The following is a 26,739-nucleotide window of genomic DNA, read 5'->3' on the forward strand; positions in this document are numbered from 1 at the left end:
TCTTCTTGTTCTTCTTCTTGTTCTTCTTCTTGTTCTTCTTCTTGTTCTTCTTCTTGTTCTTCTTCTTGTTCTTCTTCTTGTTCTTCTTCTTCTTCTTCTTCTTCTTCTTCTTCTTCTTCTTCTATGTAGCACTCGGTGCGCTACATTTGCCTCGCTCATGTAGCGACACGACTTGCCGACTCAAAGGTCTGATATGGACTGACCTAGCGATTGCCATTCGTCGCTTTATATAGTCTATACAACGGCCGCTCCTCGCGCGCAAGTACTTACACTTTCTTGGAGGTGACTGTATACGGCGCAAGTTCGGCCCCACATGGAATACTGCTCGCATCTCTGGGCGGGAGCACCCCAGTACCAGCTTCTACAATTTGACCACATACAACGGAGAGCGATTCGAATCGTCGACGACCGAGCTCTTACTGATCGGCTCGACGCTGGCGTTGCGGAGGGACGTTCGTTCCCTCTGCATTTTCTACCGCATATACCACGGGGAGTGCTCTGAATAATTGTTTGGAACGATTCCTGCCGCCGAGTTCCGTCATCGGACGACAAGAAAGACCGCCAGGTTCCATCCACCCCATCTCGATGGCTGCGGTTTGCGCGAAACTTCCTGCCTCGCACAGCAGCTTTGTGGAATGGTCTGTCCTCGGCGGTATTTCCAAACCGCCACGACTTAGGGTCCTTCAAGAAGCGAGCTTATCACCACCTCAAAGGCCGGCAACGCATCCGCAGTTCCTCTGGTATTGCTGATGTCCATGGGCGTCGTTGAACACCTCGGTGTTCCCGCTGCTCGTTCGCCCCCTTCTGTTATATAAAAAAAAAAATAAGTGCCGGGAAAACACCAAAACAGCTCTTTTCTTTTTCCTATATAAACGGCTAAATGGTTTTCGCTGAAACTTGGCATAGATGTAGAACATAGTCTAGAAGAACACATAGGCTAATAATTATATTTAATTGCGCGCGACCGGAGTCGTGGGCGACAGCTATACACATATAAATTGACATAAATTATTAAAGATACATCAAAAATCACTTTAGTTTGTATATTTACGAAGTTACGTAGTAGTCTAAATATTTTAAAAGGAATAATTTCGCGGGAATCTTCTCTTTAGGAGGTCAGTGTACCCTGATGGCAGTGTTTAAGATAACTTTGCTGTGAAACCTGTTTGTGACACTGTTGACCTCTGAATACCAAATGAACTACATAATACGTTATATCTGGGATATTAGTAAAAGGATAGCTTTAAATATATAAGATTAAACAACATTTCGGATAATGTACTGTAAAATAATACGTTATTTTTAGTTTTAAATTGATATTAATCAATTCTGAAATAATCCTGGTCTGAATGTTAAAACAAAATCATAAAAATGTTTATCATCCCATAATTATGACATATTTTTAAGTCACGCTAAATCATGTCTTATTAGAATCACAATAAGGTTAAAAACAATTAATCTTCTTATTACAGTTGAGAACCCGAACTTCGATCAGGGCTACTTCGGGCCATGGCGTGTTTGCAAGAAGCTGCTGTACAACAGAGAGAAATGCGGCACCGACGTCTCAAAATTCAGGCCATCAAGTAAGTCACAACTCTATTGTTTATGGAATAAGGAATAAAATAAAATTTCATAGTAAGTGACCATAGATTTGTGCCAGCCATATTTAATAGCGGCTAGTAATTTACAAAATGCTGCAAACAATGCCAATTTACGTATCGATGTGACCTAAAAGGATGATTTTGGCATTCCTTCGCGTTCTTTACTTATATTTCTTCTTATATCTTAGATCGTCAAATATAAACTCAAGCTATAAAAAATAATATTTACAGACAAACGCTAGTCTCGCATCTTTCTAATATTATAAATGGGAATGTTTGAATGTATGGATGGAAGTACGTTTAGCATAGATGTAGTTACTAGCATAGAAGAACACATAGACTACTATTTTTTTTTATTTACGGTAAATCCCACGATAATTGTTTAATTGATTTTCTTTTATAGAATGATTTAATATGGTATTTAAACGCCAAGTTATTAGTCATTCAAGTCTTACAACATTGATCAGTATCACTTAAGTATAACTTAAGTGTTTGATATCGAACGAAAAGGAAAGTATAACATCCTGTATCCGTAACTTGGCAGACGTAATCCTGTCACGTTTGTGTTACAACGTTCTTATAAATACCGCACCGGATGTTTGTAACACTAATTTTATAGCAAAAGAAAAAAAACTCTGTTAAGACTCTGAAAATTGTATCATTCCTCTTCGACTTTTAGCCAATATCGACGCGCCAATATTCTTATAATTACGGGTACGGATATCCGATAACTAGGTCGGGGGTTCGAGTCCCGCCATTCCGCCACAAACATACAGCTTAGTTGTTACTAGAAATATTAGTAAATTAATAATCTGCTAATATTTATAAAAAGTCACAAGTAGGCTTGTCTCGTGTCGATTTGCAATTTGCCTTGGAATATAACAATTGTTTATTTGCCGGTGACATAAACAAAGTTTTTATATAAATCTAGTCGACATCTCATGCATTTTTTATGGTCGATGAGCAAAGCATATCAACCGTTATTTTAAACGCCCTTGCGCTCGTTCGCTTGTATCAATGCTATTTTTAGAATATTTACCTACTACCCTTAATATTATTTGCGTGTAGTCAAATTTTGTTTCCTTCTTCTAATCTTACTAATATTATATATACTAGCTGTCGCCCGCGACTCCGTCCGCGCGGGATTAAAAATAGATGTTGGCCGATACTCAGACCTACTCAATATGCTCACAAAATTTCATGAGAATCGGTTAAGCCGTTTCGTAGGAGTATGTGAACGAAAATTGTGACACGAGAATTTTATATATACATAAGATTGTTTAAATAGATGAATGTTTGTTAGAAGGTATCTCCAGAACGGCTCTACGGATCTCGATGAAATTTGGCATAGATGTAGAATATAGGCTGGAAGAACATACAGACTACTACGTACTCAGGGAATGGCTTAAGACTACATTTACTTAGGGATGACTAGGCCTTAGTCAACAACGTTGGGCCTATGCTGATTGGTTGGTTCAAGAGTGTTTTACGATATGGTAAATTCAAACGTATTTCAAGATGACACAAGAGGATGATACTCGTACAACTAGGAAATAAATTAGGAAACAATGCTTTTCTCTGTTCTTTGTTATTTCTGCCTTAATTGCCTGTCTGGCATTGAATATTTTAAATTTAGCTGAGTAGCGTAATTCTTAACCTTCGCTGTGATTAGACGTTTTATATCAGTCCGTGCGGGATTTAATTAGTCGGCTAAGTCTTCTTACAGACTATGTTCTACATCTATGCCAAATTTCAGCTAGATCAATTCTGCCGTTCTGGAGATATCTTCAAACAAACATCCATCCATCCAAACATTCGCATTTATAATATTAGTAAAATAGTATTTTATTATTATCTTTAGATTGCAGTCACAAAAAGTAACTACAAACAAATCTATTATCAAGTAATTACGTTTCCAACAAAATAGATAAAAGTATTGTAAATATTTGTAAGCCGTCCTTACCATCTCTACGCAAGGGGATGACACGTTGGCCCACACCGCAAAAGAGAAGGCCGACCTTCTTGGCTCTCTTTTCGCGTCCAACTCGACTCTGGAGGACAAAGGTTGCTCGCCGCCGAAAATCCTGTGCGGTGACTCCTTTACGCCCGAAATCCAGTTTCGTCAGAGTTTAGTGCGTAAAGTACTTCAATCCCTGGACGTTAATAAGCCGAGTGGGCCCGATGGAATCCCTCCCATTGTGCTTAGGACTTGCGCTCCTGAGTTGGCACCGGTTTTAACGCGCCTGTTCCGGTTCTCCTACTCTGTAGGCGAAGTCCCGAAATCATGGAAAACTTTTTTTTTTTTTTTTTCAGAGGGGAATGCTTTATGCATACTCCGCGCCCCGGGGGGGACGCGGTAGTTATGTGGGATTCTCTTCCGGATGGGAAGCATACCCACTAAACCCCTCTGTTCCTCCAACGCATCGGGACGGGACCACGGGCACGCTTTCGCTCTCGTCCGCGGCCCCGTCTGCGCCAGCTGCCGAGGCAGCTCCCTCTCGGGGGGGAGGCAACCCTCAGTCGCCGGTGATGGACTCCCCCGTGTCCATCACCAGAGGGCTATTGTGGGGGGGGGAGGGCGGCGATATACTGCCGCCTTCTCCACCCCACTCTTCTACGTCTGAGCGGGGGCGCCAGGGGATCTCCCTCGCGCTCCCGCTCCTCCACGGTCGTCAATTTCCTCCACTCCCGGGCGCGGGCGAGCTCTTCCGGGGCAGGAAGGTCGCCCCGGGCTCTCTGCTCAGCCCGCACCCAGTAGTCTTCGGCCAGCACTGCCGCCTCAATCTCCCAGGGGGGAGTGCCGGCTAGAAGGCAGGCCGCAGCATGGCCTACCGTTCGGTAGGCCCGGCATATTCGCGTCGCGATGACGCGCTGCGGCCTGCGGAGGAGGGCCCTGTTCGACGGGTCTAGGGCATCAGCCCATATCGGCGCGCCGTACAGGGCCATGCTCTTGACGACCGTGGCGTACAGCCGTCTGGCATGTACGCCCGGACCACGCACATTCGGGAGGAGCCTCGATAGGGCCGAGGCCGCGCCCACGAGCCTGGGGGTCAGCGTCCGGAAGTGTTCTCGGAACCGCCAACCCCCGTCGAGGACAAGGCCAAGGTATTTGATTTGCCTCTTGACCCTGACCTCGTCCCCGCCGACCCGGAGCGAGGCGCCCGCAGGGACCCTCCACCTTGGCCCTTTAAAACAAAGGGCCTCGGTTTTGTTGAGGGCCACTCGGAGTCCGAGCGCCTCAATCCTCCGGGTCACTAGTGTGGCTCCGGCCTCAGCCCTCCTCTTCACGCGCCTCCAGGTGCTGTCCCGGACGGCTACCAGCGTGTCATCTGCATAGCAGATGACAGCCATCCGGGGCAGCACCTCTCCGCGGATGGCCCAGTCATACCCGATGTTCCATAACAGGGGCCCTAGTACGGACCCCTGTGGAACACCGGAGGCCATCCGCCTTTCCTCCCTGCCACTGCTCCCCATGTAGGACACTACCCGATCTTGTAGGTAGTGTCCTACGACTCTCCGCAGGTAGGGGGGCACTCCGTGATATCGGAGTGCCTCCCCTATGACCTCAAAGGGAAATCATGGAAGACTGCCATAATCCACCCGATCCCTAAGAAAGAAAAAATTAATCAATTAATTTCTACAAAATAATATAGTAACAATGTGATATATATCTATGATGCGTTTGTGCGTCTGTTTATCTTAACATCACGTAACGGCATAGTATGCTAATTGATTCAATGAACAAGGTTAAATTTAACTACAATTGTACGTCGCGTGCGTTTCCTTTCACGTAGACAGATAGACGGACGTGACTGCATGTTGATGCATAATAATACATGGAATTTTATTCCTATGCAATCACAAAGAAAAATTAATATTTATATCAACTTCTACAAGACTCTCAGACAAAAAAGTAGCCTATAATGTTCCCTTCAAGTGAAAGTCTCGTTAATATCGGCCCAGTCGTTTCGGAGATTACCCAGATTATATACAGCCTTGGACAGATAGGCTGGCAAAATTAAAAAAATAAATTGGTTTTATTTTATCAGTAACGTGAATACTCGTACATCATGTTCGCGAAATATGGTCTTTTTTACGATATTACATACAGATACACCTATTTTATTAACATGTATATAAAGATAGATTAGTAGTTAAGATGTTTCAAAAATGGTTTGGAACGAACATGATAAAGTAATACATACTTCGCCAACCCTTCATACAAAAGATGGCAGATAGATGATTTTTAATTAACACACCCAATGCCATCCCATATTCCCCTGCCAGTTTAGTTGGCATTGAATGTGTTAACATAACTTATATTAACCACTAACAGTTCGGGTTCCAGAAAAATTGTAACATCAAAAGGTTAATTCTAACACAATTTGCGCCAGACAATTACATAGATGAATATCGATACCATTGTATACCTTTAGATTATACTCTATAAAAGAGTACAGACAGACAAAAATAACATACATGTTTGCGTGTCTGACCTGTTTTTAATGAATTAGTCTGTTTTATCGAGTAGGTTAATGTCTCATTGCGAAGGTCAGACCGCACCTAAGCCTCTAAGTATATCCCAATGAATATAATAGACAAACTTTTACGTTTATTTTCGTAATAAATATATAAATAGACCTGTCATCAGTTTCAATTTGTATTCAGTTTTTTTTTAAATTAAAAAACAAATATAATATTGTTTATTCAGCTGTACAAGACACACGGGGTTTAAGTGTGTGCTGATCGCGTAGTTTGATAGAAAATTAACAAGTTACATGAAATAATATTATTGAAAAGGATCAAGCTCATTTGATTTTCCACTAAACAAATACAAACATATAGCTGTCTTTTTCTTATTTAGAGAATGAGAGGGTTAACAATTTTTATAAGCGTAGGCAGTATAAACTCATGGTAATATTGCACTTTAAACTCGCAACACACTTTCAGCTTTTTAACTGGATAATATGTGAACTGTCATCTGTTCAGGTCTCAGTATTGCCTTAACATTTGTTTAATATTACGACTGTGCAATTTAAACTGAAGAGCGTTATATTATTATAACATTCTTAGCCAAATATCTAATTGTCTAGACTTAGTCAAAATATTGTCATTAAGTTTCCTTTAACGCTTATCCATTGTTTCTCTTACACTAGGATAATAAATACTATTTTTATTTGTATAATTTTAGCCAAGTCTATACCAATGTCATTTCCTTATCAAAGACTTGCGATGACGAAAATAAAATATTTACCTTGTGTACGCGGCGCATTGATCATCAGAATTCCATACATGTTACTGCATTCATCATCAGCTCACTATACGTCCCCACTGAGGGGCTCGGAGCCTACCCTAAGTTAAGGGTGATTAGGCCATAGTCAACCACGCTGGCCAAGTGCGGGTTGGTCGACTTCACACATATCTTTGAATTTATTCTCAGATATGTGCAGGTTGCATCACGATGTTTTCCTTCACCGTAAGAACGTCGGATAAATGTACATATGTAAATCTGAAATCGAAAAACACATTGGTACATGGCGGGATTCGAACCCAGGACCTGCAGATTGCAAGTCAATTGCTTGACCACTGAGCCACCGACGTCTTTTTACTACATTCATTTGAATTAATTCATTAAACTCAATGGATCAGTGTCTAGTGACTAGAGTCTAGTGTGTCTGAAGATCTGAGTCTCATTTTCAATTCCTTTGTCAGCAACTTGAATAAAAATACTTAATCAGTCTCATAATAAAGTTTTACTTACACTATACTAAGAGCCACCCTAAGTGACTGTAGGTGTGGCTGTTAATTTCGCTAATGTTCACAAACAGGACAGTTACGTGACAACTGCGACAAGTCAATGACAAACACGTCAAGGCCCTAATGAGCTCGTCCCATGGGTCACGCTTCGTCGAAACCATTTGACCTAAACGCTGGATTAAATAAGTTAATTACTAATTCCATGTAATAATTATTTACATGAAAACGTACAGTAATTACATTTAATGTAATCACGTTATTACTTAGGAATAGAAATAAACTGATAGAGAAGTTGAATTTTTACTTACCAATCGCGGAAACTTTTAATTCGGTTCTGTAGTTACGTAGCCTATATAATGCAGAAAAAACAAACAATTAAATAATTCCTCACTATAATATTACTAGCTATCGACCGCGAATCCGTCCTCGGAAAATTACAAAAAAAAACTTAATTGGTCCATGTGTTCTTCCGTTCTACATCTGAATTCTGCATTTCATCAAAATACGTTATGAAGTTCCGGAGATACCTTCAAACATCCATCCGTCTATAATATTAGGAAGGGATATAAAATAGAATTTTTGAAATAAGAACATTTGACTCGCACACGTAATAGCGTCATCCTGATAGTAATCAGAATACAGATCTAGTTGACCTAATTATGTTAACCTTCAATAATCCAATAGCCATCAAGATCCCTTAGCTGCATTATTAAGTTTAATAGTCATCTGTTGTCTTAGTTTCATCAAGATTTACATTAAGCTATGTGTGAACGCTCGCTGCAAGCTTATACCCGAACATACCATTGTGCCCGTTCCATGTACCGCAACCGAGTTGCCCGCATTTCCTAGCGGTCCACTTGCCGGTCTAATACGCGCGATGAAGGTTTGATCCTCAACTACTATGATATATAATACCGTGGGTTTCCGAAACCCAAATCACCCGTTTAAACATATCTCTGTTTTGTCACAGATAATGTAAGTACCACCTACACCATAAACTGTTAGTTACTACGAAAGATTTGCCGGTCGCTTAGATTAACTTATAACTATCAGGATTTAACTACATGTATAATCAAATTATTGCAAATATTGAGTATTTAATTGATAATTTAAAATGTCTTTCTGAGACCTAAAGAAATTAAAAGTGTCTTTTTTGAGCCAAATAATCTGCACACATTGTTCTACTTGTGTTGTATACTATGAGTTTTCGTCGTTATAACCAATAAGTCGTATTAAGCGGTTCCTATACTATTTTCACTTCGTAAAGGTATAAGTTAATTGCTTAGGGACTGCGACGGTAACTTTCCATTAACGTTCATTACCTCATTAGACTTATTGAGCCGTCAGTTTTCTCAGTTCAACACTCTCTACGTGATAATGTAACGTGTTAAACCATTAAAATATATCCTGGAATGCCGAGTTAAGTGTAATTAAGGAATACGTCTTATTAAATACTAGCTGCCCGAGACTCGGTCCGCGCGGAGATAAAAAAAAATACTTAATTAGTAGCCTATGTGTTCTTACAGACTATGTTCTAATCTTCTGCGAGATCCGTTAATTCGTTTTGGAGATACCTTCCAACAAAGATCCATCCATCTAAATTTAATAAGTAAGATTTTATCTTTTATAAAGTAAAAGGCTGCAAACTAGAAAGCAGCCACTTCATATCTCCAAAATAAATTACTGTTTTTTCATATAAACTTTTGTATTATCGCGGCCAATTATGCGTATTTTAAATGAAAACTTATCGTTGTGAACCGTTACAAGTCAAGATGTCTGAGATAAATCCTGATAAATGGTCACCCTACGTGCGACTGGAAAGCCGTCACGACAATGCCAAGAGTCGTGAGCAACAAACTTTGACTATAAAGAAACGGACTAAGCAAAATCACGTATAATTCTGAGACTTATGTAAAATTAAAACCTCTTTATAACCGCATACAGACGTAAACATTTATTAATGCAAATGGAACACACAATGGAGCTTAGGCATAGAGCAATACGCGCTTGACAAGTCCTTTTTCTTAAAATTCAAAGGCAGCAAAGAGTCGCACGCGCCACTTACAATAGCGTTACCTGACGCTCCAAATTAAAGATCTTATTTATCCAAAAACAAACGAAAATATTTGTTATCCATGTCAAGATAAAGTTGTTTTTCCCATAGCACAAATCTAGGATAATATTTCAATTGTGTGCTTAACTTTAATACTAATAAGAAATGTACATTGTACTGACCTTGAATTCTGGTACTCATCAGTTCTATTTGAAGAATTATATAGTAGCTAGTCGGTATAAGATATCAACAAAACACCGTAGTATAATCGTTCGTCAAATATAGTATTAGATGTTTCTATGTTTACAAGATTGACCTTGGGTTTGACATCTGTGTGACGAAAGAGTGCTAACAAGATTTAAACGAGGAATATGGTCTCATAAACCCACTATTAAGCGTCTTTTTGGAATTTCATATATACTTATGTTACAACTAGCGGTCAGAAACATAATTAGTATCCTATGTGTTCTTCCAGACTATGTTTTATACGTATGTCAAATTTCATCAAGATACGTTCAGCTCTTTAGGAGATACCTTCAAATAAACATCCATCCATTTAAACATTCGCATTTATAATATTAAAATCCTTAATTTTACATTAATTCGGTCAACGTTAATGTAATTTTAAACAAAAACTTGACGTTTTCTGATGAAGATTTAATAAGATAACTAGATATGGTCTATTAACCGCAGTAACCGTCTATTCACCGCAGTTAAGCGTAATAAGAAAAGTACGGGTACATTGATTTATAACTTGCTAACTGTCGGACAGTCGAGGACGTTAAGTTCCTACCCACGTTGAAATCTTATTCAACCACTTATATTGCTCAACTCTAAAACTTGTACTAAAATATATTTCTTATACTGAGGGTTTATTACGAATGTTTATGATATGCGTTATCGTAATGTGGTCGATAAAATATGTCTGAATTTGTACGATATTTGCCGCTATAGTTTATATTAGATGAAATAAAAAAACGCTGTTCAAATCTAATACACATTTGTCGATTGCTCTTGCGACGAATACTCTTGCTAATGCTTCTTCTCTTTCTAATGCTATGCCCTCTGTATTTGCTATATTCCATAACTGCATCCTACGCCCTTTTCAAATTGACATCTAGGGCAAATATCATTTAAACTGAAATAGTTTGTGGAGTATTAAATATTAATTTAGATACGATTGGATAGTCTTCCTAGAATCCTACCAGTTTCTAAAATAGCCAAAACCATTTACTTCGGTGTGAGATTCGTCTCGATTTCATAATCCGCGATACCAATATCAATTACAATGTTGCTACAATGATTACTAACAAATAGTCGCTTATTGATGCAAAACTAGTCCGGTATATCGGTGCAACACTAGCCTTAATAAAATATTAACGTTTATATCCCCTCACTAATCAATCTGACACTTGACTTGGTAACGAAAGCGCGTCATTCGCGCCAAAGGATTCCAACTAATTATGTTTAAAACTACTACGTTTTTACTGGTAGAATAAAAAAAATTACTCCGATCATAAATTTTTGTTGGTTCTTTTGTAATTAAATTCTAATAAATACTAATATCTATAAATAAATAACATTAATTAGTAGTGGTCTTATATATTCCACATCGGTTAGTCTTTAAAATCACCTATACCGAAAAAATATAAAAGCTCTATTAGAATTAACCTTTTAGTACCGTCTTACTAATATTTATAAATGCATATAAATGCAAAAGTTTATATGCGTGGATGTTACATCTCCAAAACGGCTCAAAAGATCTCGCTGAAAGACATGGCTGTGTGGCATAGTCTGGAAGAATGTAGACTACTTATTAAGTTTTATTAATTCAGTGCAAAGGAACTCGCCGGCAAAGTAATAGCCTCTACAATATATCAATTATAATAAAGTAGAAGTTAAGCTTTACAGATAGTTTACAAAGCAATTTCGCGTATAGAAGACAACGTAATGTTAAAACAATTTTATTGTATGTAGTCTACTAGACTTGCATTGTTCACTGTCCGGTACTCAGGTTTGTTGCACTCCAATATCGTAAAATAATATCGAAAGGAATTAATATACGACAACCCTGACCGATTCTGTAATAAATTGATTCGTTGGACTTTCGCTTGAAAATTAAACTCCTCTTACAAGATAAGGTTGGCGATACGTTGTTCTGTTTGTGTTTTTTTTTCTAATTCTATGGAACAGTGATTCTAAAAGGGTGTGTTCTTATTCAAGAGCTAATACAGGGTAAAGTAAGGCAGGGTCATCATCAACCAAAAGAGGTCTGTAAAAAGGTCTTTTGCCTTCTCGTTTGCGACCGTTCTCTAGACTTCGTGACCCTAATGCTCTTCGCGGTTGCATATAATCGTGAGAACTGACTGGATAATAAAAAGTGATAAATTGACGTTTTCACTACTATAAAGTTTTTATAAACGCTGTTCTTAGTACTTGTAGAAGGTTTACTTGAAGTTATATTTTTATGCAATTACTAGCTGTCGCCCGCGAATCCGTACGCGTGAAATGAAAAAAATCTTAATTAGTTCCCGAAAATTATTTGAATTTTTCTCACCTTTTAAACCATCCCTAGACCTCTTCGAACATTTCAAGACCAAGATAAAATAAATCCGTTCAGCCAATCTCGAGTTTTAGAGAGACTAACGAAAAATTCACCTCAAAGGCCGGCAACGCATCTGCGGTTCCTCTGGTATTGCTGATGTCCATGGGCGTCGTTGAACACCTCGGTGTTCCCGCTGCTCGTTTGCCCCCTTCTGTTATAAAAAAAATCCCCGTTTTTGCAACATTTCTGATTGACGCTTCGCTCCTATTGGTCGCAGCGTAATGTTATATAGCCTAACGCCTTCCTCTATAAATGGACTATTCAACAAAAAAAATAATTTTTCAAATCGGTTCAGAAGTTTCGTCCTGAGATTAGCGCGTTTAAACAAAAAAACCTCCCGCTTTATATTATAATATTAGTATAGATGTGTTGGCTAAAATCTGGATACATAAGAAAATATAGGAGGATAATACATTGAGAATGTCCTTAAAAATATTACTGGATGAATTCACTATGGTAGTTCAACAGACGCCCAGTGCCACGTTTTTTTCCTATGATAGTTTGATGATTCTGTGGCACTGAACGTGTTAAATCTTAGCAAGAGAGTTATAAACATTTTATATCAGTTTTCAATTCTTTCCCCTGTCTTACACTCGAGTGCAGCACACGATAGTAGCATACTAAATGCTGGCCTAAAATGGTCCGCGCAGGTGTCCGATCGACTATTGGAGATTCACAACAATACCGTTAGCCATATCGGGGGCACAGTTCTTATTGTTCTATAATCTATTCTACGCTGCAACTAAGGGCTATGACCAGGGTTGTCACATGTGAGAAATAACCATTTCTTTTTTTAATTTGTACTTTTCAAGATTTTTGCCTTGTGATAATTTCTCTCACCATGAATTAAATATCCAGGTCCTACAGCTTGCAAGTCAAGTGCTTAATACCTTAAGTGTTAATCACCCCTAACTTGGCTAGGCTCCGAGCCCATCGGTGGGAACTTGTAGTGAGCTAATGCAGAATTAAATACATAGACTTATCGTATAGCAATCATCTTTTATAGTCAGTGTAATAAAATATTTTTTTTAAATAATGTTATTTGGAATTAACTTTACCAATCATTCTTCTGTTGTCTTAATTTTTTTTATATCATAATGTGGCAAACGACCGAGCGGCCACCTGAAATCGCTGAAATAGCGAAGTGACCGTTGCCCGTTTAAATAATTTATTTAAAAGTAACAAAATATTTTATACTTAAGTACAATTTTAAATTACTGTCAACCCTAACGATGCAGCTTCGTATAGCCTGTATGGTGAATAAACAGAACTGTGTTGTAATTTGTTGAAACAGGTTTTGATGTTTACAGCCGACAATACTTTACACTTATAATACAAGTATTTATCAAAAATGTATTATTTACGGAAGGTTTCCACTGTCCAAAACATATACAAAAACATAGAGTTCTCTTTACTTTGTTATAGAGAATGCAAGGGATAATATTTGCGTGTTCTATAATTTTTAATTTATGTCCTAATACGGTCAGCAAAAAGAGATTGTTTTTTAGCTCCGAAAAGGTTCATTGACTCGAGAATTTTTTTAATAATTTTCTAAAAAAAAATATTCTTTTCATAATATATTTTTCATTATTAAGACGATATATTGGTGTACTTTGCTTATTTACTATCTTTTTAATCCGTTATTAACACATTAATTTATTTATTAAATAAACTGACACTACGAAGACTGCATAGTATTTTAAATGCAAAATTATGGATGAAAAAGTCGTGAGTCACCTCTTGTCGTACGTGGAAAAATGTCACTGGACATAATATGATAAATATTATATGCTATGTAGAAATCGTTTTAATTGTTAATTTTTAAAATTATCACATACTGGCTTTTAAATCATAGCTTTCACTTGACCTTTTTATGAGACTCCGCAAGCGCGCAATTAAAAAAAAATTACTAAATAGGCCATGTATTCTTCAAGACTATGTTCTACATCTGTTCCAAATTTAAACAATATCCGTTGAGCTGTTCCGGAGATATCTTTTAACAAATATCCATCTAAACATTCGCATTTATAATATTAGTAATATGAAGTATGAATATTAAGTGTTATATAGGAATAATATACTGTTATTTACATTTATTTTGTGTTATTTCCAATGTGGTCATGTATACCATATTTTATCTTTCTTATGTATTCAGTGGACCTTGACCTATCAAATATCTTTACAAATACAATTGTAAATAATTCACATACTGTATTTGTTTCTTAATTTCAATGAATTCAACCTTTACCCAGTTAACATAACTGCGATATACTCGTGATTTTCCATTAAAATACATATATTTGAAAAAATGTTTTTCTAACAAGTTTTTTTAATGAGAATAAGTATTAAACTGATATATAAACACGGCTAAACACTCACGTATATACGTCCGGTGGCGGCACCGACTAGTTTCGAGCCCATCGGGGGCCCTTCATCAGGATGAGAATGTCTCACGAGAGAATAAGTATGGCAGTATGTTTATATCTGTAATGCCTTTATATGTACCTTATTTTTTTACCATGCCTAGGTTATGTGAGACTGTAATTTGCAGACCTGTGACGCCCCTGGTCGGCCATCCACGCCTTATCCTAACGCCGGCCCTGGTTTATATCAGTATAAACCCACGGCAAACTGTTTACGTTGATGTTAGGATGACATCACGCGATTCAATTGTTTTACCTGGTTATTGATGTCTAGGTATTACAATCTGAATCATGATACCTTGGAACCGGTCTGTTTAGTTTGCTGGACAATGTACAGTCGACAACACAGAGTTAAATTTAAAAAAAAAACTGAAAAGTATTGTGGTTTTTAAGATTTTTATGACATAATTCTTTTCCATTGTCCGTAGAATATTTAATTTGTCATTTAATATTTCACACATATATACAGACACTAGCTGTCGCTCGCGACTCCGTCCGCGCGGAAAAAAAAACATAATTAGTAGCCGATGTGTTCTTCCAGACTATGTTCTATATGTACGCCAAAATTTCCATCCAAACATTCGCATTTATAATACGAGTATTATTAAGATTGATTTTTATCTATGTAGATTATTATCATTATTCGTAAAACTAATGACAAAAACTGTAAAGTTGGCTTAGTAATTAATGATATTTACGTTAACTTTCTTGTACAAGTAACAATCACATTGTGGTCATCATAGTATCGTGGGATAGGATTGTTCTACTTGCATAGTAAAAGCCTTACTGGGAATTGAACCAAATAAAAACGTAACACATTAATCGTCGAGTACCCAGACCTAGCGTAATGTAAGAAAATTGCATTGGAACATGACGATCGATTCTGCAACAATTGAACGTCGCAGATAAAATACACATAAGTATAATACACATACAGACTACCTATATATTGCATACTAGCGGTGGCCCGCGACTTTGTCAGCGCGGAATATAAAAATAGCCTATAACATGCCAGCATACATCATCTACCGTCCCGTTAGAGAAATGTCCAAATCGGTTTAACCGTTCCAAAGATTTCCCGGAACAATCGTGGCTTTGCTGACAGACAGACAATTTTTTTTCGCCGAAGTTACATAGAGACACTAAAATTTTATTAATTTGTTTAGCTAGACGGAACAGCTGATATGTATGAGTGGATAGTAACTTGTTACTCTTTTAATTTAAAAATAAAACAAATGAAGGCTAAGTTTTCCTTATTGTATTGTTCATTTCATAGGTTAAATAACCAGTTATTGTCCATTCTTGTCGTAATTAATTTTAATATTACACGTTAATACTAAAGAATCTATAGTTTTTTTTACTACAACTTCTACAAATAAGATAGCTTTAAATAAACTAAGCCAAATGAACCAAAGTAATTTTACTTCTTACTATTATTATAAATGCGAATGCTTAGATTGATGGATGGATGTTTGTTTGAAGGTATCTCCAGAACGGCTTAACGGATCTCGGTGAAATTTGGCATACATATAGAAAATAGTCTGGAGGAACTCATAAGCTACCAATTACGCTTTTTTTAATCCCTCCGACGGATTCGCGGGCAACAGCTAGTCCTGGAATAAAAAAATACCTTATAAGTATCAAGGCAATTATTTGCAAACAACAATTATATTCCAAGAAAAAAATAAACAAAGGATAAAAATTGGCCTGTAATTCTTACAAAGAATAAAATTACATTTAAGTAGATGCAGTTTACAATGATGCTATTGTTGTTTGTATGTCATTACATTTATGTACAGGGCCGGTTTTAACATTTCCGGCGCCCTGGGCGAGATGTTGTGGCGCCGCGTTGTTGGTGTCTGAGAAAATCTTTCAAAGAAAGGGTCACTTACGGGGAAATGCAGTCGGCCCCTTTTTATCTGGCACTGGCGCCTGCTGCGCCCCCTTATGTCCGGCGCCCTGGGCGGTCGCCCCACCGGACTCTATCGCCCACTTTGGGAAAGACTGCTCTAGAACAACTATCATCTCGTTTATTAACATAGTAGTAGTACATAGTCTGGAAGAACACGTGAGTTTTTTTAGTTCCAGGAAAAATTAAGGGAGAATAACAATATTGAATAAAGAAGTTGTAAATTCTCTTACAAATGATAATAGTCTTAGTTGATGGCGTGTCAGTTACGTGTTTGTTGTCATATAGGATGAGCAAAGAGGCTAAATGACCAAACATTAGTTGACTTACGCCTTCAGCAAAGAAATGAGGTAATGTGCGTAATACACGGACCTTGAAATGCGACCTAAATTACAGTTAACTAGGGTTGCCTACTACAAAGATTTACTTTGTTTTTTAAATAGCACACCCCTACACACATTAGATGTGATTGCTGTAGATTAGTATTATGATAAATAAATAATAGACAGTTTTAACTAACATTAAAACTTACCTTTTATTTTTCCAAAGATATCCGGAATGCATCTTGAGTCAAGCACCTGTCTTTTTCACGTTTTTCGTCCTAGCAACTTCCTCTCTTCTCTTTTCTGGATCGATTCGCTAGCTCTCTTTGATAGTATGTTCTAAAAGTATGTTCTTGCCGCCAATTTCCAGTCTGAAGAATCTGATCAATAGGAAACTTTTCTAGCCAATTGAGAGAGAGGCTACGGCAGAGCGTACTGAGCCTGGCGTGGCATCGACACCCGCTTCCTTTATAACAGATTTAATCCAACCACTGATTACAGTTCTAGAAGCTGGTTTTGGATCACCACTAGCAGTTATAAAAAGTTCCGACAGCATACCTGATTTCCGACGATCTTGTGAAGTACCGATTAATTGACGAGTCCAAAATACACAGTCGAGATTTTTGTTCGGATGTGCTTTTAGTTTCCATCCAGATTGCCTGTTGTTCGCATCATCCGTCTTCGATCCAAAACAAGGCCACATGACAATAGAATTGCCCTCATCTATATATTGGTCGGCATTGATCCTCAGCAGTGTCAGGTCGTGTACTCGTCGTCCTGCCGCTAGCAAAAGTAATATAGCGGCACGTCTGGATACTTGGTACAAATTATTTTCATCTGGTGTATTATTTTCTAAGTATTATAATACATTCCTTACATTCTAAATAGGTGGTTTCATTTTCTTGTCCTTTGCAACTGAAATAGCTTTTAAAATATGTTTTATAAGAAAGTTAGATGCCAATGTAGTATTACTTGATAATTTGGTAAAAGTAGAAATAACAGATTTATGGACTAGTATAGTTCGATAAGCCAGACCTTCGCTGTTGTGTAAATACGCCAGGTAACGAGCAACTTGTTCTGGACTCGCATCTCTGTAAGAAGAATTGTTAGAGGAGCACCATAACTTCCATTTGTTCCATGCTGGCATGTAGGTGTTTATTGTAGATCGCCGCCAACTTGACACTAACAGTGATCTTTCTTCTACTGACCATTCTTTGATTTCGTCTGTCCACCCAAAATCAGCCAGGCTTCCAAATGAATGTCTTGAATCTCTGGCGGGTGCGTTCCGGTTTTCGTGTCGATCAGAAGTTGTGGAAGGCGCAGGATGTGATAAGGTTTTTGAATGACCCGGGCTTGTAGGTCTGCTCGCCAAAATACCATCTTCCACTTCGGAGCGATCAAGATGTACTAACCTTTCGCTGTGTTCAGGTGAGACAATACTTGGGGTATTAGGTTCGGTGGAGGAAATAGCCACGCAAGTTCGTAGTCCCACTGGTGAAGGAATGCGTTGTGAAACAGAGCCTGCTGGTCTTGCGTGTCCAGCGATACATACCTCATTACTACGTGAGCTGTTTCCGACGCAAATAAGTCTACTTGCGGTGTGCCCCACATCTTGAATATGTTGTCCGTTGCTGTAGAGAGTAGGTGCCACTCGGGGCTGACCTTGCCGCGTGATAGGGCATCCACTTTGCAATTGAGTCGGCCCGAAATTGCAGGGTTCGACAATGTAACCTCCCTCTGCGTATTACAAAAGAGGCGAAGTTGAGTCTCCCCAGAAGGGACTGGGCCTGTCTGAGGGACCAACTGCCTCTGGACATCTGACTGAGAAGTGCTTTGCGTAGCGTTTCACACTTCGGTCCCGACAGGGACTTCGTGTTAGTAACTCCAGGCGTTGTGTCGGAACCAGTACAGACTTGTCCATATTGATAGTCCAGCCAAAGTGTCTCATTAGGTTCACCATAAATGTAATGTGTTCGCGTAAAACTTGACAGGACTGATTCACTATTAAAAAATCTTCTAGGTATACCACGCACCTCATATTTCGCCTTCTCAGGAACTCGGCTATCCAGTTCGTCAAGGATGTGAACGTTCGTGGCGCTGATAAAAGGCCGAAAGGAAGGCAAGTCATTTGTAGAAGTTGGCCTTTGTAGCCGAGTCTCAGAAATCGCCTGTGTTCTTCGGCTATGGGAAGGTGAAAATATGCCTGGCTGAGATCTACCTTCACCATCCAATCGTTGCTCTGTAAAAAGTGTAAGCTTGGAACTCGGAAATGACTGAAAATCTGAAAACCTTTTAGTTTGACAAAACGGTTTAGGCTCTTCAAATTGAAGATTGGGCGAAACGATCCGTCCGTTTTCGGAACTAGAAAAAATGTTGATAGGTAGCTGGGATTGATCTCGGCTTTTTCTAGTACATGCGTGTCTATCATATTTTTTATTAGCTGTGTCATATGATAACTCTGCTTTGTCTCGTAATTTATTATGACAGATTGATTTGGATATATAAGGGGCGGCTTCATCACGAAAGGAATACGTATTCCCTTGAGAAGTTTGCATATGTGGTTGGGCGCACCTAAGTTCTCCCATGCATGTATATATTGCTTTAGACAGCCGACCCGAAATGATTGCGAGTCATGATCGATTGTTTCTATTTGATGAGTTGTAATTTGATTTCTTGACGAATTGTGGTGTTTGTTCTTGCCATTGGACGTTTTGTTGCCGGATGCCCTCGAGTGACCCTTAAACTTATCTTTCGACGCTGAAGTATTTTTACGAAAAAAGTTTTCACTCTCTTGCTTGCTTGTCGATGGTTTCGACTGGTTATCGTACGCACGCCTCTGGCCGGTAGCTGTAGCTGCAGCTGCAGTTTGCTGTGTTGGCTGGAAGCAAGTGGTTAGTTTTTCGGACCCCCCCCAATTTTTTGAAGGTAGGCTGCAAGCATATCGTTGTGAAACAAATGTTCAGCACTGGGTGGAATTTTTTGCAACGCCCCACAGTGATATTCCTCCCAAATTTTCTTAATTAATAAATCTCTGCGCATGCTAATGCAGTCGGCTCGACGGCCGCAACATATTTGTAAAATATCATCGGTCACTTTTGTATAGCTCGAATCTTTATAAAACATTTGTTCAATCTTATCGAAAAGAGATCGTGGTGTAAGCGTTGTACTCTTATCATTAGACCAATAGACTAAACCTTGCAAAGTTGTGCGCAATTCGTCTTTCCGAGTCAGTATAGCATTGGATAAAGCTGCAAAAGTTCTCTCTCTATCAAGTACAAACGATCATCGTTAGACTTAGACGCATCATCATCTCAGTTCATCGTTTACATTGAGTTCTACAAAACCCGGAGTAGTGACGTACTTTTTCTGAGCTTCAGAAAAACGAATTGCATGCCAGTCATTACATTTAAAGCGCTGAATTTGGGTTATTTTTTCTTAATGTTTATCATTAGACTTAGGGAATGGCGGATCTTTTAACGTAGTTGATAGCTCCGACAATTGGAGTTGTTGATTATCCGCATCACTCGTGCTTGGCGGTGGGCGTAGACCCAACTCGTTTGTTGTATCATTGTTAGGTCCATTTATTACCTCGGCAACCAACGAAGTACTCGTTTGAGGCTCAGTGTTTTTGCGAAATCAAATTCGTTAGAAAAGCCACTTGATGAGAAAGGATTTCAAACTGTGCGTCACTTACTTGGTTAGACCGCCTGTTTCTCCTCTTATCCGGACTAGAGTCCTCCGATGATGTACTGCTCGACCTTGAAGAACGACTTCTCTTCCGTGACACATGTTCACCATCACTTTGTTTTTTATCAAAATATATTTCGTCTTCCCTTACGAGAGGATTTCACTACGTATTCAATTTACATTAAGTTATTCGATTTATTTAAATGAAAATTAAAATAATGATTGCTAGACGTGTTAACGCTACGAAAAACGACGCTGTAATGAGGTAAAAGTCGAGCGCCATGCGGATCGCCGCCACCCTAACCCATAAAACGAGGCGACAGTGGCGCCGGAAGTCGAAGAGAGGAAGTTGCTAGGACGAAAAACGTGAAAAAGACAGGTGCTTGACTCAAGATGGATTCCGGATATCGTCACGGAACAAATAATATTTGTTTGTTCCGGGTTAACATAGAAAACACTGAACAGAATTAAACACTTATAGATAGCGAGTATCCTGGACTATAGAGTAGGGGTCTTTTAGAACTTTTTTCATTCTATATATTTTCGAGAAGCGAAGGCCTAAAAAAGGCTTTGGAGCTACAAGAAGAATTTTTTGTATGTGCTTAATAAATGAAAATACAGTGGGGTTAATTTTTTTTTGCTGCACTCAATTATTTGTACTTATATCGCAACAGTTTTGTAAAGCAAGAAAACAATAAAGTTTCTCTAACGCTTATAGAATTTGTAAGCAAACATGAGTAAGTTGAGTGAGTCAGGTAAGGCCATGTCAGTCACTTTTCTAGTTTGGTTGGAGACACATCCTTTTGGTTTCTATTATGTTTCGCGTGTTGTGACTTGTGCGTTTGTAATCCGGCCGATTGTATTCATTGTTGATACAGGTGTGAATCGTTAAATAGGTGAGTTTTGTCGGTTTACTATTCATATGCTTATGATACGTGAATCTGTAGGTACTTCGTTTCCTCCTGAGAGTCGCCGCTCTTGACCCTCTCGATGACTCGTTCTTTGCAAGGATGAAATTATATAGTTAGTAATCATTATATGTATTTGATTAAAATTAATTATTTGATTACGATAAATTAAATCATACTTCTTACTATTTGACTTTATATATAAATGCGAATGTTTGAATGGATATTTGTTTGAAGGTATCTCCAGAACAGCTGAACGAATCTCGACGAAATTTGGCATACGTACAAGGTCTGGAAGAACACATAGGCTACTAATTATGTTTTATTTTAATACCGAGCCGACGGTGTCGCTAGCGACTGCTAATCCAAAGTATACAAAAGATTATAGGTAATATTTAATTAAATTGTATAATTGTGCTCCACAAATTCTTCATCATATTACCTCAAACATTCTGGGTAAAATACGAATCTAATGATACCTAACTCTTTGAAATTCGTCCAACCGATAAGGCTATAGGAAGTAACAAAAACGTCGAATAAATCAGTACTGTGGACATTTAGTATTCCGTTCAAAAGCGCCTTGCTGTCTACACTTTTAAGAGTAACGTTGAGAAACAGCATTGACAAATCCGTGTCTCTACTATGAATACCAATTGCTAAACGTTCACGAAAAGATTACCACAAGATCTGTTGCACTTTCTACCACGAAGCGACAACAGACAGACTGAAGACGAAAGTTGTTTGTGAACTTAAGTACTCGTATCTGATAAAACTGTTCGATTATTTTTTATTATAAATGTAAGTAAAGAAATTAATTAAACCTTTAATCAATAAAAAAAACGAATTATGAACCTCCTTATGTGGTTCTCGGTACGTCTGTATTTTTTTTATTTTTTATAGATTTTTTTTTAAACTTGTTCGCTTTTACTTTTTATTGAGACGTAACAACAAGAATATAGTAATGAGTGCTTATAATTTTGGGCGTCCTTCGGATTTACGAAATTTTAAAAGCTTAAATTACGATTGTGCTTACCCTTATCTTACAAAAAATTACTAATCGAGGGTAAACCCCTTTGGTAATATCTTTTATATATATCTAGAGTAGCATAGCTATCCGTAGTGTGCCAACATACAACAATAAAAGCCTGTACTTTTTTAAATCCTAATTAATCTTTTTATTTTTTTATGTCTCATAAATTTATTATTTATTTCCAGCGGCAGTGTACATAGCGGGTGTGGTGGCAGTCATCGGCGTGACTGTACTGGGCGTGTTCTGCATACTGTCAGTACTGCAACTAGCGATGATCTCTTCAAAGGAGAAAGTGGGAATAAAGTACACACATCTCGTCATGATGAAGTTAGCGCTCGCGTTACTGGCAAGTAAGTATTGTAACAGACTAGTTTTATCGTGTAGTTTGACTCGATAGATGAATGTTTGTTAGGAACTCAGCAGCAAGTCTCCAGAACGGCTGAGCGGATCTCGAAGAAATTTGGCATTAATGTAGAAAAGAGTCTGAAAGAACACATAAGCTACTTATTAAGTTTTTTTAATTGAACGCGGACGGAATCGCGGGCAATAGCTAGTGTCTGGTAAAATTGAGAAACTTACCTGTGCAGTTTTGTCGTTCTCGATTAAGTTTTTATATTTTTTCATTACTTTTTGGTCAAATCTTTATAAAAAGTACCCCTATATTCTTCCTCAATAACTATGGGTATATATCTTGTATTGGGGGTGACCAAAAGTTCAAACAACAATATTCCTTGCACTCGTTTGTTCATCAAACCGTTTTAGAATGATTACGTCAATTGCCGATACTTATCACCTTAGAGTGCTTTTCAGTTGTCGACTATTCAACTAATGAATCCGTCTCCGTGGTTGTTTTCACATTTATACCTTCACTCTATACACCAATCCAACGGAACCGGACGTTCGTTCAGTTGTCGTATTAAAATAGTAAATAATTTAGTAACGATTCAACAATATAATCTAAAATCATAAAACCGATTATGATTAATTTACGAATGATTAAAACAATTATGTATTTTCAACTCGATACAAATAAAAGTAAATTATTAAGCTTAAGGAAGCTAATCAATTGCGCAACTAGTCTTGAGTCAATGCAAATACCATTACTACATGAATTACGCCGTCAATGACTATTTAATTATAAGATAGGCACGAAGGACTCACTTGTTACTTTCTAATTATTGAAGGAAATTCGTTTAACAATAAAATACTAAAGTGAATTTTATGTTTATGTGAAGATTATGGTTTACGATTTATTAATCAAAATTAATAAATATTAATTTGAATTTCAGCATTGCTGTCAATAGCAGCGGCGGGTCTGTTCGCTGTCCAAGTCGATGACAGAGGATTTTATCAAACGAGAGGAGAAGCGTTTTATGTTCAGGTAATAACTTTGATATATTATCGTTATATAATAAAGTATCCAGAGCATTCATCAAATGCAAAGCATTTCTCATAAGATTTCGTAGTCTTTTATGTAAGAAAAAAAAGAAAAATTAGTTGAAGATTTTCTTCTAAGTTTTATGTTCTGATATTTCGTGACCTGATTTAATTTCTTTAAAATAACATAACTCTATTTTATTTCAATACTAAATATCTAAAAATTAACCAAATCTATCCATATCAGGAAGTTTACAAAAAACTTGAGCACAATAATTGTAATTATAATATTTTCTCCAACTTTATATCTTAATAATATTATAAATGCGAATGTTTACATGAATGGATGATTGGAAGAAGCTCCAGAACGACTGTATGGATCTCGCTGAAATTAGGCATAGATGTAGAACAAAATTTGGTTTTTATTTTCATTCCGCGTGGACGGAGTCGCGGGCGACAGCTAGTAATATTATAAATGCGAATGTTTTAATGTTTGGATGTTTGTTAGAAGATATCTCCAGAAATTAGGCATAGAAGTACAACATAGTCTGGAAGAACACATAGGCTACTAATTATGTTTTATTTTTTTTTACCGCGCGAACGGAGTCGCAGGCGACAGCTATAATATGGTGTAATTTATATTTTTCCAGATCGTTTCCATAGTAATAAACTCTGTGTTGTTCATAATGTCGCTATACGACACGTTGTTCTCGCGGCGCGCGGGCGGGGACCCGACCAATGCGCACGCGCATCCTGAAGGAGGAACTACTATAAATAATCCAGGATTTAAGGAGGGTAGAGGTTAGTAAAACTAAATACTGTGTTTTTAAAACTGGTCATTCATCACTAGAGCGTCGGTGGCTCAGGGGTTAAGCACTAGGCTTGTGATCTGCAAATCTTAGGTTCGAACCCCACGAAGTACCAATGTGTCTTTCGATTTACATATGTATATTTATCCGACGTTCTTACGGTGAAGGAAAACATAGTGATGCAACCTGCACATATCTGAGAAGAAATTCAAAGATATGTGTGAAGTGAACCCGCACTTGGCCAGCGTGCTAGCCTAATCAAACCTAAATTAAGGTAGGCTCCGAACCCCTCACTGGTACCGTATAGTAAGCTGATGATGATAATTCACTCCTAACTTAATCTGAATTGCATTGAACATTTTTTCTAACTAAGATAAGAATGTTGCTTTAATTGCCTCAAATTCTACCAAAATTTCCTCGAATACAAAATAAATAATACCAGTTTGAATTCAATCTAAAGTTGTAATTTGAAGAATAATATTATATCTTATATCCCTAGGTATATCAATGACGGATGCATCAGGCAAACCGTACAGTACCAACGGTCACGGTAGCGTGGCCTCCATGAATACAACCGCAACCACATTGACTGGTCTCTCTGACGCCAGCACCATCACCAGATCCCCACTAAGGTCCTCGCTAAAGAAGCCCAGGCCAAGAGAAGGGGAACCCGGAGGTCTGGGCATACACAACCCAGGGTACTCTGGACATTCACCACCCTTGAACAGGAATGGTAGCCAGAAAAAAGTACGTATACAAACTCATAGTACTGAAGTATGATTTAAAAAAAAAACATTTGTTAAACTTAAAAAATTATAAGTTTTTCATTTTTTTTAATTAAATGTGAATTTCACTTGTAAAAAAATATTTTTTCGTCTCTAAATGCTGGTTATAGCTTAAAAAATTCTTAAAACTAGTTTTTTGGAATTTCTCGAATAAGAATTGGAAAAAATAAGTGTGACCCTTGATTTACAAACATTGTCTTGATGTAGAATAACTTACAACATATACATAGTGTATATTATTTACTTTCACTTACAAATATATAAATTTTTTAACACATTTAATGCCACTGCCAAAATAGTTATTACATGGACTCGCAGAGCGAGTGAGTAGCATTGAATGTGTTAACAATGACATAAAAAGGATTCCCAAACAATATTACATACTGTGAAATTTCTCTTGAATTTAAATTGTGTAAAAAATAAAATGTGCAACTTAACCTTTCCGCAGCCAACTCAAAAACATATAACTAACAACGATATGTTATTTTAAGTGTTTTGGAAGTGGAAATTACCTTAAGTTTGCCTGAAAATGCAAGTTTGGGGTCCTTAAGTTTAATAATATTAGTAAATAGTAATTTATCTCAAAGTAGATTAAAAAAAATTGTTCAAAAGTACTGTTCGCACATACATTAAGTAAATGGTATATACACCATGTATAGTCAAGTATATAAAATTATATAGTTAATGTTTATTTGAAAATTAAATTTAAAAATGTTTGTTATTGTCTATAACATCACAGTGGTTGTATTTTTTTTTTGTTAAATGTCATAAAATAATTGAAAAAAAAAGGAATTTTTTATAGAATTTTAGAAAAAATTTCTCCATTATTATTTGTTACCAAACTTTGAAAATTATCACAATTTTATAGTAACATTTTATTATTCCTTTACACTATTTTATTTGATTAAATGATTTCATAATAATTTATGACTTAATTGAAAAAAAAATAAAAAATAAGCATCACAAAAAGTTAAATCAATCTATAAATAAAATACAAAAAGAATTCTATAGATTTTTGTGGATTTATTTCTTTACAGAAATTATTTTTTAATTATTTGTATATAAAAATGCCTTCTAAATAAATGTTTGTTTAAGCAAAGTTTAATGCCTTTTTGGCATTTTAATTATATTTTAATGAATTAATAATTTTATTATATTATATATCATTATTTTTAAGCTTGATTTTTTTTTAAAAATTGTAAATTTACATTATATTTTTCTAAGTGCAATTTATCACAATCTTTATGTATATTTTGATTGAACAAAGTTCTTTATTTACATAGTTTGTATATAATCGGCACAAAGTGTTTATCACGAAGAATATTTAAAAAAAAATCAATACATAATTCGTTGTAAATTTTGTGACGCACGATATTTTAATTATTTACCTTAATATTAGTTGCAATATAGAGAAAAGTAAGACTTTATGAATAAGTTTTGTAAATAGATAAAAAAGAATCTTATAGATAGCA

The 26,739-nt window shown here is 37.1% G+C and overlaps 1 protein-coding gene across 2 annotated transcripts in view; it reads left to right on the forward strand.

The window, feature by feature from the left end:
* Positions 1–25,982, forward strand: part of LOC106120797 (uncharacterized) — a 38,920-nt gene extending 12,938 nt beyond the window's left edge. For both annotated transcript variants that reach the window (XM_013316231.1, XM_013316232.1), the window contains 5 exons: positions 1,473–1,583; positions 22,482–22,646; positions 23,586–23,677; positions 24,324–24,474; positions 24,982–25,982. In XM_013316231.1, the coding sequence (XP_013171685.1) occupies positions 1,473–1,583; positions 22,482–22,646; positions 23,586–23,677; positions 24,324–24,474; positions 24,982–25,262 (800 nt within the window). In that variant the 3' untranslated portion in view covers positions 25,263–25,982. The remainder of the gene's footprint in view (positions 1–1,472; positions 1,584–22,481; positions 22,647–23,585; positions 23,678–24,323; positions 24,475–24,981) is intronic.
* Positions 25,983–26,739: the final 757 nt, after the last annotated feature.

The sequence above is a fragment of the Papilio xuthus genome, unplaced genomic scaffold (assembly GCF_000836235.2).
Source record: "Papilio xuthus unplaced genomic scaffold, Pxut_1.1 DF826949.1, whole genome shotgun sequence".
NCBI classification, from domain to species: domain Eukaryota; kingdom Metazoa; phylum Arthropoda; class Insecta; order Lepidoptera; family Papilionidae; genus Papilio; species Papilio xuthus.